Below are 20059 nucleotides of genomic sequence, written 5' to 3' on the forward strand. Positions count from 1 at the left end.
TGATAAGGAGTGACAGATTGACCCTGTTGTTTATTCCCTTAAACACATAATCATCAACAACACTATTTCTTTGAATTTAAACCACATGTAGTGTATGCTTACATAATCAAATTGGAAGGAGTAGAGACTGTCTCTTAAGAAGGTGCATGAGCAAATTTTTATCTGCCTTTTTTAAATGAATGTATTTTGCATTCGTTTTTGGTCGTTTTCTATATTGCAGTATTCAGTCTAGTTACAACCACATTGTGGTCACTAATTCCTGTATCTGTCAAGATGCTCCTTGTTTGGTCAGGATTATTTGTTGCTAAGAGGTCAGGTATGTTTTCGCAACCATTTTCACTTAAAGAGTGGGGTCCTGAACTAGTTGTTCAGAATAATTTTTTGAGAAGGCATTCAGTACAATTGCAGACAACATTTTGTGCCTACCACAGACTTAAAAACACACATTTTGCCAAAATATCGAGGGTTGATTGAAATGACATTAAAGTTTTCTTTGGATTGTTCAGCAAGTGAAACAGGGAGTCCATGGCTGCACTTTCCAGCATTTTTATTCTTGTTCTTTTACATCTGTTGTTGGTTTACTGACTTGTTGTTTTTGTTGTTGTTCTCTTTCCTGAGATTTTATTAACTTGTCTGCATTTCTAGTTTTCTTGTAATAATGCAGGAAACACTGTTCAGATGCAGAGGATGTGTCTCCCATTGCATAACATGTTCTGGTGGCCTGCAGCTGCTTTCTTAATCTTCTTACTCCTCTCTCACTTCTACTTTTGCATCTACCTCATAGTTTTATTGTTTCTCCTAGTGCAAGACCTTGTCCACACACACACACACACACACACACACACACACACACACACACACACACACACACCTTTTTTAAAAACTAGACAGCAACACAGAAAATCATGGAGTGTCGTGTTATCCTTGCTGTGAATAAGATAATTTGTTTATAGATCACTTTAAAAAATTATTTGGTGTCTTTAGGCAGTAAGGGAATGCCTTTGCCAATTAACTTGTTTTGTGTTTTTTTTATATATGTTAATAGATGACCCTCAGATTTATTAAATAAAATATGGAGGTACTCAAAGTTGAATAGTTTTCTACAGTCTTGTACACAAGAATCTTTTTTATCTGGACTGTGTCAGACCATATATAATATGGATTTCTAAGAATCTAGATACTGCAGAAATAAATACTGTGGCCTCTCTTTGAAGGTTTTTTTTCCACTGTACCCTGTGAAAACCTTTCACCTGTCACTGAAAGCTGATCTGTGTCATGACTGTGAAGATGAGATCGCCATCAGGTAGCTTGCTATTTATTTAAGTTCAGTGTGTTTTCCTGCAGGAATGGACCAGATATTGGAACACCATGCTCTTTTCTCACTGAACCAAAATGATAGTGCTTCATCCATTGTATCATTTCTTGCTTTCATCATTGTTTCACAGTTCTGCAAACTATCTTAGGTCATCATTGTGAAGCAGAAGTCTGACAGTTTGTTTGTACACCATATTCTGCAGCTGTGTGTTTCAGCAAATCCTCCGTCTGTTCTGTTCGGTGTTGCCAACTTTTTGTCCATCTAAACAACCACTTTCCTTCACTTTGAAGCCATTTCACTTGGGCACACTCAAATATGGGTACAAAAGAAGAATACTAGTATAGCTTCTTAAATATGTAAGGAACAAATCCAACAGGTCATATTAACGGTAATTGGAAGCATGTGAGCAGTGATCTTCATGCAGTTCCGATATCTAACAACTGTGCATATATACCATACAATAGCCGATGTACACCACACAGTATCATGTTTTTAAAACAAATCCAGATAAAATGGAAGTTTGAAATAGTGAGGGTTGGGTAAATGATGTTCTTGTGTATCTTTCAATTTTCTGTGCAATATTGTTTTAATGTGTGTTGACTGTGTTTCAGATTACATACAATAAACCTGGCCCTCCTACGCCTGGGAAGAAAGGGAGACTTTCTCTACAGGTGAGCTAGCATTCTTATTTGGATTGCATATAGATACTTCCAGGATGAGTGAATTGAGATTTTTTTAGCATTTTACAACAGTGACAGAATAGTTGACAGCTCTCACTGAAGTATCTAAAAATGTAGCCGTACTGTTAGTGTTTACTATACTTGTATAGTAACATTACTTTAGATCATAAGCAACATTTGAATCACAGATTTGTTGTGTGTCTTCATTTAATAAACATGCTCAGGTGGTCCACTTGTACTATTATACTATACAAAAATTATGTACCATCTCCAATAGTATCACTTTTAGTTGCCTGTTGAAGTATTTAAATCAATATTAGGGTTTTCCTGTAAATATTTGTACAAAGTTGATGTAATGAAGCCCTTTTGTACATCCAACAAAACACTGTTCTTAACTTTAGGTTTATCAGAGGTCCTCTTAGTCCCATGAACCACGGTCCTTTCTGTGGTGGGTTGGCTTGCATGTCAGACACACATGGTCATACTGTAGGTGCAACCACATTGGAAGGGTGTGGAGAGTCCAGATTTGCATACAGTTTCTGATGAGTGCAGCAGGTTTTTTCAGTAGTTGCAGGTGAAAAAGTTTGCATAATCAACCTATCTGCTAATATGTCCTCCTTATATTGGTACTGCAGCATCGTTGCAAGCAAGGAAAAACTAAGCCATTATATTTCCCAGGGACAAGAAACACCAATATATGGCAAATGACCACATAGTGGGTAAAACAGTACTGCATTTAGATATGTGGGCAGGAAATGCAATCAGGTATTTTAGGGTTCGTAGTGTAGTATGTTAGAGACCCTACTTGTGCAGTTAGGATAGAAAATTGAAAAGAGAAATGAATGATTGGTGACAAATATCAACAGAATTAATTAAGAATGGTGTTTGGAAGAACATGATATCCAATAGTCAGGCGAATTGAAGTTAAACAACACCAAATAAAATGGGGGTATCAGGCGAATTGAAGTTAAACAACACCAAATCAAATGGGGGTAATGTCAAAAATGAGGCGTGATCAAAAAGTAATGGCAATTTTTGATTTTCTTTAATAATCTTTTATTTATATATCAACTTGGTTCCCTTCAAAGTAATTCCCCTCTTGTCCAGTGCTTTTTCCAATCTTTGAAGCAATTCTGGAACTATTTTCTTTATGGTGTTCAGCTCCTTCAGTGATTCTGTTTTTACCTCATCACTGTTGGAAGGAAAAAAAAAAAAAAAAACACCCTTTATGGTTTTCAGCCTCAGGAATAGAAAGAAGTTGCAAAGGTCCATGTTCAGCAAACGCGGTGGCTGAGACATCATAATGGCTCTTTTTGTTTTGGGAGCATTATCGTGATGCTATTTCCATGAGCGGTTCTGCTACACTTCTGGTTGTTTTCTTCCAGTCGCTTCACACAAACAGTGCATATCTTACGAGTAGCATTCCTTATTAACCATACAACCATAAGGCAGGAACTTAATACACACTATCTCCCTATAATCTAAGAAAACAGTAAGATGAACCTTAGTATGTGATGGAACTTGGCAAATTTTCTTTCAGTCTTGGCTCTACAGGCAGTTTCCATTGCCACAATTGAACCTTGGTTTCAACATCATACCTATGTTTCGTCATCTGTTATAACCTTTAAATGTTCTGGATCGTTGTCAACTTCATAAGCAATTTGTGAGCAATGTCTACGATGTTGTTTTTGGCCGAAATTCAACAATTTTGGAACAAACTTTGCTGTTGCATGTTTAATACCGAAAACATCGGCAAAAATTGCTTGGCAGGAGCCAAAGGATATGCTGACATCATTAGCAACTTCTCTGATCTAGTCAGATACATCAGGACCATGTGTACCAACGAAGACAAAAAAAATTTGAAAGTAAGTTGTATAAAGCACGCAAAATTGAAAAATTCTTGTTACTTTTTGATCACACTCCGTAGGTTAGTAAACAGGAAAGTTAGAATGTGGCTAACTTCTATGAAGAGTATCATAGATATTATAAACACAAAACCATGATCCACAACAGCATTACTAACATATGTAGTAGCACTCAAAAAGCCAATGTGTTTAATACAGTTAAACCCGCTTTTATGTTTCCAGAATTAACGTTTTCCTGCTGTTTAAAACATTTTATATTGGTCCCATCGTGTTTCCTATGCCCACACTGTTAATTTGCACCCAATTTTGCATCAACATTTTTATCATTTTCCCACGGTTTACGCATTAGAAAAAAATGTTTGTGGAGGAAAAAATGACACTGGCATGATGTTAGACATCCAGTAGTGTTTACAAATATCACATGGTTAAGTTTCTTGACACCTGGTATCATGACCAATCACAACCCTTTCCACACTGTCTCTACTGCACAAACACAGTTTTGTGATTGTTGTGATCATCATGACACCTTTGTCAAACCATATTTATCTTGTTTCAGCGTATGGCCACTTGGAGTGCTAGTTGACACAGTCATTCACTTTGCGTTGCTCAAATGTTTTTAGTTTAAACACGGCACACTACCTGATAACCTCAAAAAGACACCTAAAGTGCAAGAGACTCAGAATAACACATATTCAAACACCACACAAAATTCTTATGTACGTATTTGCACTGACAACGAGGAAAAGATTCTCAAAATGTGTCGTGCTAGGCATGAAAAAAATACATAACTAGTGCAGTATTTCATTATTTAAATAAGAATGGCAGCTGCTAGCTTTAAAAAACAGAGATTATGATATAGGAAATTGAGTGAAACGTCCCTACTTCCCAGACAGTTATCAGTTCGAGTTACATCAGCGGTTTTTATTAGATAATAAACCTTCATTAGATAATAAACAAGTCCCTTACAGGTATTTTGATGCCTGTTATGTACATATATCATACACAAAGTGCAAGGGGGGTATCCTGTGTGTAACTTTTACAGCTTAAAATGTTATTTCCCTCATTTTACACCGTATATGTCCTATGAAAAGTGTAAAAGTAGGGTTTCACTGTAATCACTTCCTTGAAGTAGCTCTGAAGATTGGTATGGACAGCTCAACGGATGAGGTGATAGAATACATGCAAGAAGCAGTACCACATATGTAGGGAAATCACTAGTACTCTATACTCTGCCAGATAAATTAAGAATTTTAATTTGTTTTAACTCACTCAAAAACAAAAACTTTTGTGGACTTACTATACCACAAGAAGAGTGCTAAAATCCTGTTCCTCACATATGCAATGCTTTAAGGCCCTCTTCAGTACACCAATATCATTAGAGAATGTTCCCAGTATATTTATTCCTTATGATTCTTGCTGTCAACAATCTGTTTGAAATCAACTGTAACATCAATAAATAAATTACTAGAAGCAGAAATTACTTACGCTATGCATCACTTAGCCTTGGTGTGCCACAAAAAGTAGTATTGTGTTCAGCCATAAAAAACAATGCTCAGCATGTTGCCATATTTTTTGCAGAGAAAGGGTAATATAATTGTATCACTGACAAACTCGCTCATTCCGCGTCATAGACCTTGCAGTTATGATCTAGAGAACATGAAAATAACTAACTATGCCAATTAGCTTTGAAGACGATGAGAATGGGAAAACTGTGTGCGGAGATAGAAGAAATTTTCTTAGTATTTTCAGGAAGCTGAAAATTTAATTTTGATGAGGAACTAAAATTAGATTCTAGAAAAAGGATGTGACGGAAAACTAAGAGGATAATATGGACTGGGGGGAGGTATAAAAGTGGAAGCTACTTGGTAGAATTTTACAAAGGTCAAAATTTGATCATCATTAGCACTTGGTGTAAGTATAATGAAAAAAGGTGGTTGATGGATTAAAAACACAGCAAATAAAGAAAATATAAAGTAACACAGCTTTTTTAATAATTTGATAGACATTGAATGCAAAATGGTAAGACAGGAATGGCTGGATGAGAAATAGAAAGCTGTGTAGCATGCATGTCAATAGAAAAAGTTGGAAAATTAAATAATTGGCAAAAAAGAGTAGCAGTTATATGAAATCGTCAAGAACTTAAATGTCAAGAGGAGGAAAGCGTGAAATGCAGAATATGTAGGAAGGCTATGCAAAAGAAAACATTTGAAGACAACATTAAAAAAATACCATGAGATGACAGAGCACTGAAAGGCCTGAATTGAAAGAAACACCTTGGGTAGAGGAATCCGTTCAGCATTATTGAGATTCTTGGGAAAACCAACCGTGACAAAATCATTCCAACTACTATGTGGGATATATGGGGCAGCAAAATATCCTCCTACATAAAGATGAATGTTACAATCGCACTAAGGCATGCGTATTGTTGAGCCATCAGTTCAATAAGTAACGTTGCAGAATACTAACACATCAGTTCCATAGAACTATGAGAAGAAACTGACTTGAGGGAAGATCAGTTACAGATATGGAAAAATGTGGAAACGTATGAGGTAATACTGTCCTTAGGACTTGCATTGGAAGATTGGTTGGGAAAAGGTAAACCTACTTTTTACCATTTGTAAGTTTAGAAAAAGCTCTCGATGATGTTGAATGGAATACTCTTAGAAATTCTGCAGTTACCAGGGACATTAGACAAGGAGTAAAAGGTTATCTACAATTTCTACACAAACCATGATACAGGTAAGAGACAAAGGGCCTTAAGGGGAAGCAGTTGTTGACAAGGAAGTGAGGCTTGGTTATAGCTTATCTCCAATATTATTTAATCTGTACACTTAGCAAGCAGTAAAGCAAGCCAGAGAAAAATTTGGAAAGTTAAGTAAAGTTCAGGAAGAATAAATAAAAATTAAGCAGTTTGTCAATAACATTGTGATTCCGTTAGATGGGAGAGGGCTAGGAAGAGCAGTTGAATAGAACAGACAGTCTTTTGAAAATATGAAAATCAACAAAAGTAAAACAATGGTAATGGAGCATATTTGAATTAAATTAGATGAAGCTGGGTGGATTCGATTAGGAAATGAGATGCAGAAAATAGTAGATGACTTTTGCTACTTGGGCAGCAAAATAAACTAGCAGTGGGAGAGGTAAAGAGGATATGAAATGCAGGCTGGTAATAGCAAAAAAATATTTTCTGAGAAAGAGAAATATGTGAACATTAAATATAGATTAAAATGTAATGAAGTCTCTATTGAACATATTTTATCTTTATTTTAGTCTTTTGTGGCAGTGAAAAATAGGAGGTAAACAGTTCAGAAAAGAAAAGAAGCATTTGAAATGTGGTCTTTCAGAAAAATACTGAAGATTAGATTATGAGATTGGATAACTAATGAAGAAGAACTGAATTCAGGTAGGGAGAAATCAAATGTGTATTACACTGATGAGCCAAAACATTGTGACCATCTGTTTAATAATGTATTGTTTCACTTTCCAAACACAGTACAAAAGATATTGTGCTTGGCATGGCTTCTACAAGTCCTTGAGAGGATTCCAGGAGTATGTGGCACCACATGTCTAAGCACAGGTCAAGCAATTCCTGCAAATGATAGGATGGTTTACAGGCACATAGTTGGCACCCGATACATGTCCAGGTGTTACAGATCAGGCTTATTTGCCGGCCAATACATCAGTTTGAGTTCACTATAATGCCCCTCAAATCACTGTAGCACGATTCTGACTGGCAACACGGACACTTATCCTGCTGGAAGATGTCATCACCTTAGGTGGAAACTTAAAACAGGTGGTCCGCGATAATGTTCACATAGTTCACTGCTGTCATATGATGCCTTCGGTTACCACCACAGATCCCATGGAAGCCCTACTCAGTGCACATCATAACATAATTCTCCACTGACTAACCTGCATCTGTGGCGTGGTGCATGTTTTGTGGAGCCATTCACATGGATAATGGTATGTAAGGACCCAACCGTTCACCTGCTGTAACAAGAAATGATTCGTTCGACAGGTGACACACTTCTATCGATCTGAGGTGAAAACTGTCATGCGGTGCCCACTGTGCACGATGTTGTTGGGTCAACATACAGGGTTATTACAAATGATTGAAGCGATTTCACAGCTCTACAATAACTTTATTATTTGAGATATTTTCACAATGCTTTGCACACACATACAAAAACTCAAAAAGTTTTTTTAGGCATTCACAAATGTTCGGTATGTGCCCCTTTAGTGATTCGGCAGACATCAAGCCGATAATAAAGTTCCTCCCACACTCGGCGCAGCATGTCCCCATCAATGAGTTCGAAAGCATCGTTGATGCGAGCTCGCAGTTCTGGCACGTTTCTTGGTAGAGGAGGTTTAAACACTGAATCTTTCACATAACGCCACAGAAAGAAATCGCATGGGGTTAAGTCGGGAGAGCGTAGAGGCTATGACATGAATTGCTGATCATGATCTCCACCACGACCGATCCATCGGTTTTCCAATCTCCTGTTTAAGAAATGCCGAACATCATGATGGAAGTGCGTTGGAGCACCATCCTGTTGAAAGATGAAGTCGGCGCTGTCGGTCTCCAGTTGTGGCATGAGCCAATTTTCCAGCATGTCCAGATACACGTGTCCTGTAATGTTTTTTTCACAGAAGAAAAAGGGGCCGTAAACTTCAAACCGTGAGATTGCACAAAACACGTTAACTTTTGGTGAATTGCGAATTTGCTGCACGAATGTGTGAGGATTCTCTACTGCCCAGATTCGCACATTGTGTCTGTTCATTTCACCATTAAGAAAAAATGTTGCTTCATCACTGAAAACAAGTTTCGCACTGAACGCATCCTCTTCCATGAGCTGTTGCAACCGCGCCGAAAATTCAAAGCGTTTGACTTTGTCATCGGGTGTCAGTGCTGGTAGCAATTGTAAACGGTAAGGCTTCTGCTTTAGCCTTTTCCGTAAGATTTTCCAAACCGTCGGCTGTGGTACATTTAGCTCCCTGTTTGCTTTATTTGTCGAATTCCGCGGGCTACGCGTGAAACTTGCCCGCACGCGTTCAACCGTTTCTTCGCTCACTGCAGGCCGACCCGTTGATTTCCCCTTACAGAGGCATCCAGAAGCTTTAAACTGCGCATACCATCGCTGAATGGAGTTAGCAGTTGGTGGATCTTTGTTGAACTTTGTCCTGAAGTGTCGTTGCACTGTTATGACTGACTGATGTGAGTGCATTTCAAGCACGACATACGCTTTCTCGGCTCTTGTCGCCGTATTGTCTCACTGCGCTCTCGAGCACTCTGGCGGCAGAAACCTGAAGTGCGGCTTCAGCCGAACAAAACTTTATGAGTTTTTCTACATATCTGTAGTGTGTTGTGACCATATGTCAATGAATGGAGCTACAGTGAATTTATGAAATCGCTTCAATCATTTGTAATAGCCCTGTAGTAATGTGTAGGGTGTCTGTGTGATGTGGAGCTCCATGTCCAGCATAGGCCTTTGAATGGTGTGCTCTGACACACTTGTGTCTGTCTCAGCATTGTGCTCTGCTGTCGTCAGATCTGCCACAGCTTGCTGCCTGTCATGGATTACACAAGGGGATCCTCTCTGACCTCTGTTTCGTGATGAGACATGCTTGTCTTTGTTACTTCACCATCCTTTGCCACTCTCCATAGGTAATCACGATAATAATACGCCAATAGGTGACCAGCTTTGCCGTTTCAGAGATTCTTGTATCCAGCTGCAGCGCCACAAGTGTGTGCCCTTTGTGAAAACCACTTACATCAGTGGATCTCTGCATTAGCAGCCCGTATCTTCACTATAATGACTGAGCAGTCATCTCTCTTCCACTTGCATTCTTCCTTAATGTGTCGCTTGTCCGTTGCACCACCAAGATGCATTCTACCTCATGGTGGGCAGTGGTCACAATGTTTTGGCTCATCAGTGTATAACTTTACTAAAAGGTGACTGGTTGAATAGGACATTAAGGCTTCGTAATGGAGGGAAGTATGGGGGTAAAAATTGTAGAGACCAAAGATTAACAACAGTAAAGAAGTAAAATAGGTTGCACTTATTACTCAGAGGTAAGGAAGGTTGCACGGGATAGACTAGTGCAGAGAGTCATCCCAAACCAGTCTTTGTACTGAAACCCAAAAGAACAGTTCAGTACACACAAAACTTACTCTTCCTATATAAATTTTATCCCCTACACTTCTCTCTGCCACATTAGGTATTCCTTGTCAGCTTAGGATGTATCCTATCTATTCCTTCTGCAAATAAATTTTATAAATTCATGGGACTGTAAGGAGTACCCCACACATAGGCTGGAAAGCCATACGGTCAGTCAGGATGAAGGCTAAGCAACCTGTGTGGCATCATCAGATGCCAATGAAACAGGATTAGATTATTACTTCGTTTATTTCTCTGAGTACATTTTGACGTTATGTTTTCAGTGGCAGCTGGTGGCTTAGCAAGCTGGCAATGAATCTGCTGAATCCATTGACTGGCTCAGGCTGCTGCATCTTACTGCATCATCCCTGTGTTCAGGCTAGTGACTTGTAGCAGGCAGACTGCTGCCCGTGATATGTAAGGCGCACCCTGCCAGAAGCTGCTCAGAGATGGTGATGACCATGATGCATTATGTGCCATTTTGGGAGTATTTTGTCTCTATTAAGTCACAGCCCATGTTGTCCCATCATATGGACCACAATATCAGATACCTTGAGGTCATGTTGAATGCTGATTGTGGCCTGTCCGACCCAAGCAGTGCTGGAATCTAGAGCAGTTTGTGCTCCAAGCTAGAAAAGGTGTTGGTAGATCCTTGTACTACCCATCAGTGGCAGCTGGTACTGGAGGCTGGCATCTATCATCCGTGATGGCTACAGGCCAGTGATCATCTAGTAAGGCGATAAGTCTCTGATCAGTACTGGTACGATCTCATACACAAGAGCCAGGTGGAGTGTTTGGCATTGAGGAGAGGTTCCACTTTTTTCGCACAATTTATCATGATGAAATTGGTTCTGCTCTTTAAAGAGTTGCCAGTGATCTTCTGTTCCACACACACACACACACACACACACACACACACACACACACACACACACACACACGCGCGCGCGTGTTGTTGTCACACTCTTGGTAACTGACTAAATGTGACAATGTTCACACCTAGTGATCGTCTAGTATCAATATTTCCTTGTGCTTGAACAATGCCATTCTGTTGAGACCTACAAAATTTCATCATCCTGTTCTCTTACTATCATGATGCTATTTGGGGAGCAAAATAATTGATGATGGTCGAAGTAGAGAGGATATAAAATGTAGACTTGCAATGGCAAGGAAAGTGTTTCTGAAGAAGAGGAATTTGTTAACATCGAGTATAGATTTAAGTGTGAGGAAGTCATTTCTGAAAGTATTTGTATGGAGTGTAGCCATGTATGGAAGTGAAATATGGACGATAAACCGTTTGGATAAGAAGAGAATAGAAGCTTTTGAAATGTGGTGCTATAGAAGAATGCTGAAGATTAGATGGATAGATCACATAACTAATGAGGAAGTATTGAATAGGATTGGGGAGAAGAGAAGTTTGTGGCACAACTTGACTAGAAGAAGGGATCGGTTGGTAGGACATGTTCTTAGGCATCAAGGGATCACCAATTTAGTATTCGAGGGCAGTGTGAAGGGTAAAAATCGTAGAGGGAGACCAAGAGATGAATACACTAAGCAGATTCAGAAGGATGTAGGTTGCGGTAGGTACTGGGAGGTGAAGAGGCTTGTACAGGATAGAGTAGCATGGAGAGCTGCATCAAACCAGTCTCAGGACTGAAGACCACAACAACAACAATAGGACTTCAAAAAAAAAAAAAAAAAAAGTTTAACAGTTGCGTTGTTTTATGTAACCAGTGGTGTATATGAATGAAGCGAGGCAACAGATGCAGAACAGAAAGTAGACTTGAAGACCAATTTGTTGTTCAACTGAGAGCCACAGTCTTCCTGGATATATATAATGAAGTATTTAGCATGATGACAGCAGAAGGTGCTTCCTCTCCTCCTAAAATGCTGCATATAATTAAAACTGTACGGTCACTCATTTTAGAACTTGGTAACATCAGTTGAGAAAACAGTAAATAAAAGTTTTGTCAAGAAACCAAATGATGTGACATTGAACTCTGTTACAATGAGAATAAAATCAGTTAAACATAAAAACCATTTGTACCTTCAGTTTGATAACAGACATAATCATAGATAAAAATAAGTATCAGTTTCAGAAACAGAAATTCCTTCATCTGAAAAGAGGAAATAGTTTGAGAGAAGTAGCCTTTCGGTAATAAAGTCATTCACAGAAGACACAGCAGATTAGTTGAGATTACCTGCATAGTGAATAAGATACAGAGGCTGTGGCTGTTTTGTTGTGGAATATGAATTGTGACAAAGTATTGTATGCTTGCCCACTCCTTACCCATTCATCGGCAATTAAGACTATCCATTGTACTGATACAAAAAGCTGCAAGTGCATGATCTTACATACCATGGATAGTCTGAGATGGCTCTTTGTTTTGAAGCTGCTGTTGTGACTTCCCACATTCCAGCAGGACTAAAACTGCAATATATATGTTTACTAATTGTGTTTTACTCGAGCAGTCATTGTATGCAGTCACACTGAAATCAGTCTGCTGAGAAGACACATAATTATGAGGGAATATGTCCTTATTTATTAAAATTTAGGCTCAGTTTCCTTATTCAATCTTTCTCACGTAGACTGCAATCCTGCATACACATTACCTGTGTGGGAGCATGTAAACACTCAAATCTGGGAAATGTACAGATGAGTGGGAATTCACACAGATGCTCACAAGCACTCCCACACTTGTACATACACACATGCCCATTGCTCTAGGTTTGTGCTAAACTCCCACATTTTTCTTCCTTTTTATTCAACTGTGACATTTTCATTGGTAAGGGACATATATTTAATGGAGTCTCTCTCGAACTGTTATTCACAGACCACTTTCTGAAACTTATATTGTGATGTCATTGGGGTAAACACAAATATCTTGCCAGAGCTTGTGCTCTGAATGTTGACCTTATTGTTGATCAGACCTTAAACTAATCTTTCTTGTCTCCAAGTGATGTGCCCGGTTTCTGCCACAGCAGGTCCTCTTCCATATTGGCTCCATAGAAGATCTTTTATATTAGATGCATAAACATATTATTTTGAATGTTGTCTTAAAGCTGCACAAGTTGAGGATGTCTTTCGAGCTGCCATTACCATTTGAGGTCAGTTTAGTTTTTAATGATGTGGATTGCATCTTCAGATTTTTCTCTTCATATTTTATTTACTTTTGATACATCACTTATCAGTTCATGAAAGATGTTACACTCAATCTAAGGCACAGGTATATTGATTTTAATTAAAAAGTTATTTCTCTTTTTAGGGCACAGATGCTTCACAAACACCTCGGTCAATACTGAAGGAATTTAACGAGTCTACCAGTAGCCGTAAAGGAAATACACCAAGCCGTATCAAAGCACTCTTCTCAACTAAAAGCACCCGTCGAGATGAGGTGAGCAAGAATTGGAAACTAAAAAAATTTGTTGTGTCAATTATATTTTTTTACTGCATGTTGTTCTTTTTCCATTCAGTAAGCTAAATTGCATTTTGAAAAAAAAAAAAAAAAAAACCTGCTGCCCAGTTGTGTTCCTTTCCCGCATTAATCTTCTGTGATATTTATTTTACTGAATAAGAGATTTCAGAATATTTACATTTTAATACAATTTTAAATTTTATACAAAGAAATGTAAGAAATGATGTAAATTGTGTGCAGCGCTTCTTGAAACTGGCAAATAATAAAATTGTAAATATGTAGTACAAACTGATTCTTATTTCTTGGATATTACACAGTCAACCAACCAGAAATGAAGATTTGCACAATGCAGTAGTATTATGTGCATTTCTAACAAATGACAGTCATCTGAAAAGCAGTTTATAATAAGCTAGCACCATATGGCCAAAGTAAAAGACCTGCTCAGCATTCACCACAATGGAACAGTTGCAGTGTAGCTGTTAGTTACAATGCTGCTGAAATGGTTAAGAAATAATCTGATTTTGCGAATTGTGTGACACATTGAGATATCAAAATAACAACTGAAATCTGTCTGTGCACATAACAGATCTCCAGAACAGGACAGTGTAACATGAATCTAAACTCCATTTTTTTTAATTTAATTTGTTTTGGGAGGAAGGATCTATAACAATGAAGTATGCAGTATTAAGTTAAGGAACATTGTAATTTTATCCACACCTCTATTCCACCTCCTCAAGAACTTGTTTACTTTCAGATCCCTTTTCCTGGGCTTTGAGGGTACGTTTATTTCTTCATTTAATAAACTAAGAAGCTCTTATGGGGTAACGGGCATCCATGCACCTTCTATTGTTGTTGTTTAGTGCTTGAAATTGGGCCAGACTTATTGGTCATGTCTGAGTGGTCATTTTGAATTCAATATGAAGATGATGTGTAAACTGTGCCATTGTTGGAATTTTTATTCATTAACTGATTTCATTCTAATGTGTTCATGGTAGCTGAATGTTCAGGTTCTGCAGTATTTTGTGGGCTATTTGAAAAGTAAGGACAAAGGAGCACAGTTGTAGTACCAAATAATGATTGTTCTCAGAGCTACAAAATTAGTTCTTTGGATTCAATAAATGTTTGACAGTGGGTGAAAGCAACGAACTCTGGCTTTGAAAATCATCAGTTGCGAAGTTTGTTTGCTGTAATCTGATTTTTGAAAAAGGATCCACAGCAGCTCAGGTTTGTTAAAAGTTCTGCCTAGTTTATGGACCTACTGTAATGAGTGAAGTAAATGCTAGACAGTGGTGTCAAGATGGCCATACAAATGCGCATGGTGAAAAGCAGAGGGGCAAGCCCAGCGTCCAGACTGATGAAATAGTGCGACAAATAGGTCAAAAACTATGATATGGTTGGTGCTCTGTCTGACGGGTTTAATTTAGTTAGATGCAAAACTGCTTACTTCTTCATCACAGGAAACACTCAGATATAGTTAATTGCGAGTAAGATTGGTATTGACTCGGGTATCACAAATTGTGTGCAATGCTTACAAACCCAAAGGGCAAAAAATGTCTAGAGGCTGAGCATTTTGGAGCTGTTATCAGCTAGATGGAGAAGATTTGTTTCCCGAAGTGCTAGAATGATGAGACATAACAATCTTATCCAACATAGAATCAAAACAACTATCAATGAAGTGGCACCTTTCAACTTCACGAAGACCAAACAATTCAAGCAGTCTCCAAACTCTAGGCAAAAAACTTAACTGTGTTCTGGAACAAGGAGGGCTTTTTCCTGGCTCTGATTTCATGGAATGTGGGTGAGCAGTTACAGCTGATGTGCAATACAAAATGCCTCCGCAAAGTGAGATATGCCATCTGAAATTGACAATGTAGAAACTGTTGTCTCTATTATTAATCAAGAAAGTTTAAACAAACCATTCTTTTTGCCTCCTCTCATTCTTACGACAGACGGAGCACTCACTTTGGTGTCGGACAGACCTGTCCTTCCTTTCTAAACTTCTCCAATCTATCCCTCTTTCCTCCTTGAGGAAAGGACTGATAATTCCGATAGCTTGGATACCTTATTTTAATTTTATATATCTGTTGGCAGTATGACACTTGTTACCAAACAATGCTGTTTATGTAATGTCAGAAACTGCAAGACAGTGCAGCAAGACCTGCAAATGTAAAATTGTGCATAAATAGATGAAAATACCCATTACTTTCTGAATATGCTACTGAAAATCAATCAATAGAAACAGCCATGACTGGAAAATACCTAGGGATACTTGTCAGGAATGATTTGTGGTACAAGAGTTAAGTACAATAGTTTTGAATAAGACCAATGCCAAAATGAGATTCATCAGTCAAATTCTAAGGAAATGAAATTAATGTATAACAGGCAGTCAGATGAACCCAAACACACGCCACAGCAGGAGCATGGAATGATTCCATTCAAAAATAATCACCACATGCATTAAAACATTTACCTCACTGGGAGATGAGACGATCAATTTCTTTTTCGTAGAATGCAGTTGGCTCCTTAGAGGTCCATAACTGCATCCACTCTTTGCACTTCGTTGTCTAATTGAAACAAACATCCATGCATGTCTTTCTACAGGTTACCAAAGATGTGAAAATCCCATGGTGAAAGATCTGGGCTGTACTGAGGCTGTAGCAGTGTTTGCCAATGAAATCACTGAAGTGTAGCATTCGTCAGAGTGGTTGTGTGGGGTGGGAGTTATCATGCAACAGGATTATTCTGTCAGACAGCCAGAGGGCAAATGATAGCAAAGCCAGCAGTGGATGCATTCCATATCTCCCCCGGCAAAGAAGTCTGAAGCTGTTTACACAATTTCCAGTAAGGTCAGTTTGACCTGTTCCTTGAGCTGCAGGGCCTCTCTGCTCTTAGAGTTCCTATAGTGTGGAACTACAATCAGTGTACAGTGCTATGATGACAAATTGTGATGTACCATAAATGCCCAGGAATGCTCTCAGATGAAGACACCCTGTTGCCCTCCCCCACAGTGCCAATCAAACAAAGGCTACTTTTCATCTTTTTTGTTGGGAAACACTGCAACATCCTCCATACAGACCCTTCACAGTGTAATTTTCGTATCTTTGGTAACGCGAGCAAATACATTTATCAGTGTCAGTTGTCAGACAAGGAAGTGCCAGATCAGTGAAAAGAGTCCCACAGTTCAACATGGACTCTGAGATACATGCTATTCCTGACAACTCTTGACAGGTAAAAGACACTGTAATTTCTGTGATCCGGTGAACTCGTTGTTCCCAGGCACATGCTTTATCGCTAGGCCCCAAACCCCAACATGATGATATGAAACATGAACAGTATACTGTTTCTTTGGGTGTATAGTTAATTTTAACTTTTCATAGATCAGATAAAATCTAAATAGGTTTCTGTTTATCAGTACTTGACCTAGTAGAAAGGCAGCATACTCAACATAAACACACATTAATCCTGAAAGTTTATAAAGACATGGTTATATGAAATAATTGTTTTTCCTAGTAATGGCAGATGCCCATCATTTCATCTTTACACACACACACACACACACACACACACACACACACACACACACACACTCACAAAGGTAGTAACTGATAATGGCAGATCTTACACGCTCCTGATAATAATATACTTGCTATGACTATTTGTTGTTATTAAATGGCGCAACTTACTGGATTTTTCCTCTTTTTCTGGCAGTGATCTCTGTATATACTGTGTGTATCTGTACGTGTCTGCACACCACCACTATCTCTCACTTGGCAGAGCCAGTAAGAAAACCATTTTATTGAAGAAATTTTTTGCTCAATCTTTTATGCGAGCAGAAAATTCTGCATTGTGACTTATAACAGTAATGCAATCAGCAAGGAATGATATTAAATGTTATTTTGACTTTCTCAATAATAATTTAATGACCATCCTATATGTTTGATTTTTAGAAGCTTCACTTTCTCCAAGAAACATTCTCACTGTGTGCAACTTGCCAGAAAACTATGTAAAATAGTACCATTTTCGAGGTATTCATTTCTGGTAATTGTAAAACTTCAGCCGCATTTAACCCTGCTCTGTGCTGCCCCTTCTTATTTTTGCACATTTGCTAAATTGCTGTTCAATTACTATATAACGTAAAATGTCGTAGATGACAAGAAAAGTATCTTCTGATCCTGTGCCCCTTCTCCCACCATCCCTCTTTGAAAGGTACTTTACCAACACATATAAACAAATCTGATATTAACAGTGTAGGAAAAAATAGATTGTTGCTTACCATAAGGATGATACATTAAGTTGCAGACAGGCACAACGTAGTCATCTTTACAGTAAATAGCAATCTATCTTTTCCTACATTGTTGATACTCTTACCTCGGGTTTCCATTGTTTGATCAAACCTGATATGAATGTCTTGATGAAAACAAGAATCATATTTTTGTTTCAGAATGTGCCAGTCACCCCACGAGGTAGAGGTCTCAGCCTCTTCAGGAAACCTACAAAAAGTAGACTACCTTAAAAGTGGCAATTTAATAATATGAAAAAATAACCTGTAATTTTTCCATAATTTTTATTTATTTTTTCTTGTGGAACTGTTTTAAACCATTAACTAATACCTGCTTGTCTTCTCTGCCATGCAGTTCTTATTCAGAACAAGATTTCTTGTTCGTAATCTAATCTGCTAATTTTATTTTTCTACAAATACAGAACAGAATTAATGTAGTTGTAAATATATTAATATGCACTCAAGCTGTTAAACTAAGAACGTGAATATCACAATAGGTATTTCAAAGAATCTATGTATATATGATAACTAAAATTATAGTTAGGCTAATTGAGACTCTGAAAAGAATTAAGGAAGGGATAGTGAAAGTTGTACAGTATATAATACACATCACTGCATGGAACACAAAAGTGGGAACAGGCAGAAGAATGAAAGGCATTTTGCTTGTTTTTTTATTAATTTAGGTTGATGGTCCTGTTGTTTAATGCTCCTGCTCCAAATATTAATAAAAATTGATAAAAACATTCAGCTGTAATTGCAGTTCATTCAGAAAGTAGGTACAGTTTTTGTGATACAATTAAAGTTAAACAGCAGGATGTTAACATACTTTAATTCATATCTTGACGAATCAATGCACTCTGCAGTTGTTGATAGTGTTTGCTATTTTTGTAGATTTCAATCACTTGGTGTACATTATGTGTAACAGATCACTTTTTAAATAAATTTCTACAGTTAAATTTAGTAAATTTTCCATTCTCAGTTTTTCACACAACCTGCATAACAAGACATACTTCCTTTCCAACTACAACTTCCATCTCATGGAATTTGTAACACACACTCAACCTTGCACTGGCTTTTATACAAATGACAAGTTGTGCCTACTTTCCATGTTGTTACAATTTTAATTTACTATGATTTACAATGAAAAACATTGCATTAAAAAAATAAAGTAAAATTATAAGTATGAGAACATAGCCTGCAAAAATGACAAACAAATTTGAAATATATATTTTTGTTAAATATAAAGCTTTTCTGTAGAAAATTACATAACATGTTTGATTTTTAACAGTCAATTTTTAGGAACATAAATTTCAGAAATATAATCCAGGTACTAAGTATTAGCTGCCACCAATTGTAAAATCTCCAGCAATAAAGTGCTTTTATTTCATACAAAGAATTCTTTTTAAAATCTCACTGTAATTTGATAGCATACTAAATATTTGCATTCTAAGCTATAGACTATATCATTTTATAATGTCTTCAGTGGAAATGTTCTATTTATTTCATACAATATTTTCATTATATTAATAAATCTTTGTGAATTTTAAAAGTGTTCAGATAAATTTAAGGGAACATGTATGTGCACTATGTTCCAGTTTGAACAGAATCATAATTTTTCATAAGAAATCAGATCATGCACTCCTACACTGTTGGTCATATATTGCTAAACAATTATTATTATTGTTATTATTATTATTATTAGTATTATTGTTATTATTATTATTATTATATGTTACAGACAGAAATATAATAAATTGAAAGGTGTGTCGCATACTCCTGTATGAAAATCTATGGTTGTAACAACTGTGTCCTCCATTCTGAGCTCTCAATGTCTTGTCATTACAAATAATTTAACATTCTTCAACATTAAACTAATTCTCTAGTTTTATGTAATAAAGTGCATAAAATTGCGAGTTGCATTAAATTATTTTGAATTTGATTAAGGTAGTGTGTGGTGTGGAAGATGAGATTTATCTCCACCTATTAAGGAAAAACATAACTGGAACTATTCCATGTCAAATACAACATAAAACTATGTTTAACCATCTAGATAGAACAATTTCATTGAATGTTTTTAATTCAAATGTTACACAGATCCAAGTAAGTCTTTAAATTTCTCCTACACAGTAAAACCAAAATTAAGTACTGAACTATCATTGAATGAATGAATCAGTTTTAAAGGCTGCAGGAAATACATAGCCTAATGTACAGTTCTGGAATTGACACAAAGGTAACTGGTTATGAAATGGATAAAGTCTCATCATCAAGAAGTGCTGTTGGAGGTTAATATTTTCCGATATAGTTTAACGCACTGTAGCAGAACAGCTCTCAATGTGTAAAATAGTA

General features: G+C 37.3%; 1 protein-coding gene across 2 annotated transcripts in view; it reads left to right on the forward strand.

Moving 5' to 3' along the window:
• The window catches only part of LOC124615629 (myosin-9-like), a 246316-nt gene extending 226932 nt beyond the window's left edge, over nt 1-19384 (forward strand). For both annotated transcript variants that reach the window (XM_047143635.1, XM_047143636.1), the window contains 3 exons: nt 1927-1986; nt 13285-13413; nt 17876-19384. In XM_047143635.1, coding sequence (XP_046999591.1) covers nt 1927-1986; nt 13285-13413; nt 17876-17947 — 261 coding nt within the window. In that variant the 3' untranslated portion in view covers nt 17948-19384. The remainder of the gene's footprint in view (nt 1-1926; nt 1987-13284; nt 13414-17875) is intronic.
• The last annotated feature ends 675 nt before the right edge of the window (nt 19385-20059 follow it).

Source organism: Schistocerca americana, chromosome 5, assembly GCF_021461395.2.
Source record: "Schistocerca americana isolate TAMUIC-IGC-003095 chromosome 5, iqSchAmer2.1, whole genome shotgun sequence".
In the NCBI taxonomy this organism is placed as follows: domain Eukaryota; kingdom Metazoa; phylum Arthropoda; class Insecta; order Orthoptera; family Acrididae; genus Schistocerca; species Schistocerca americana.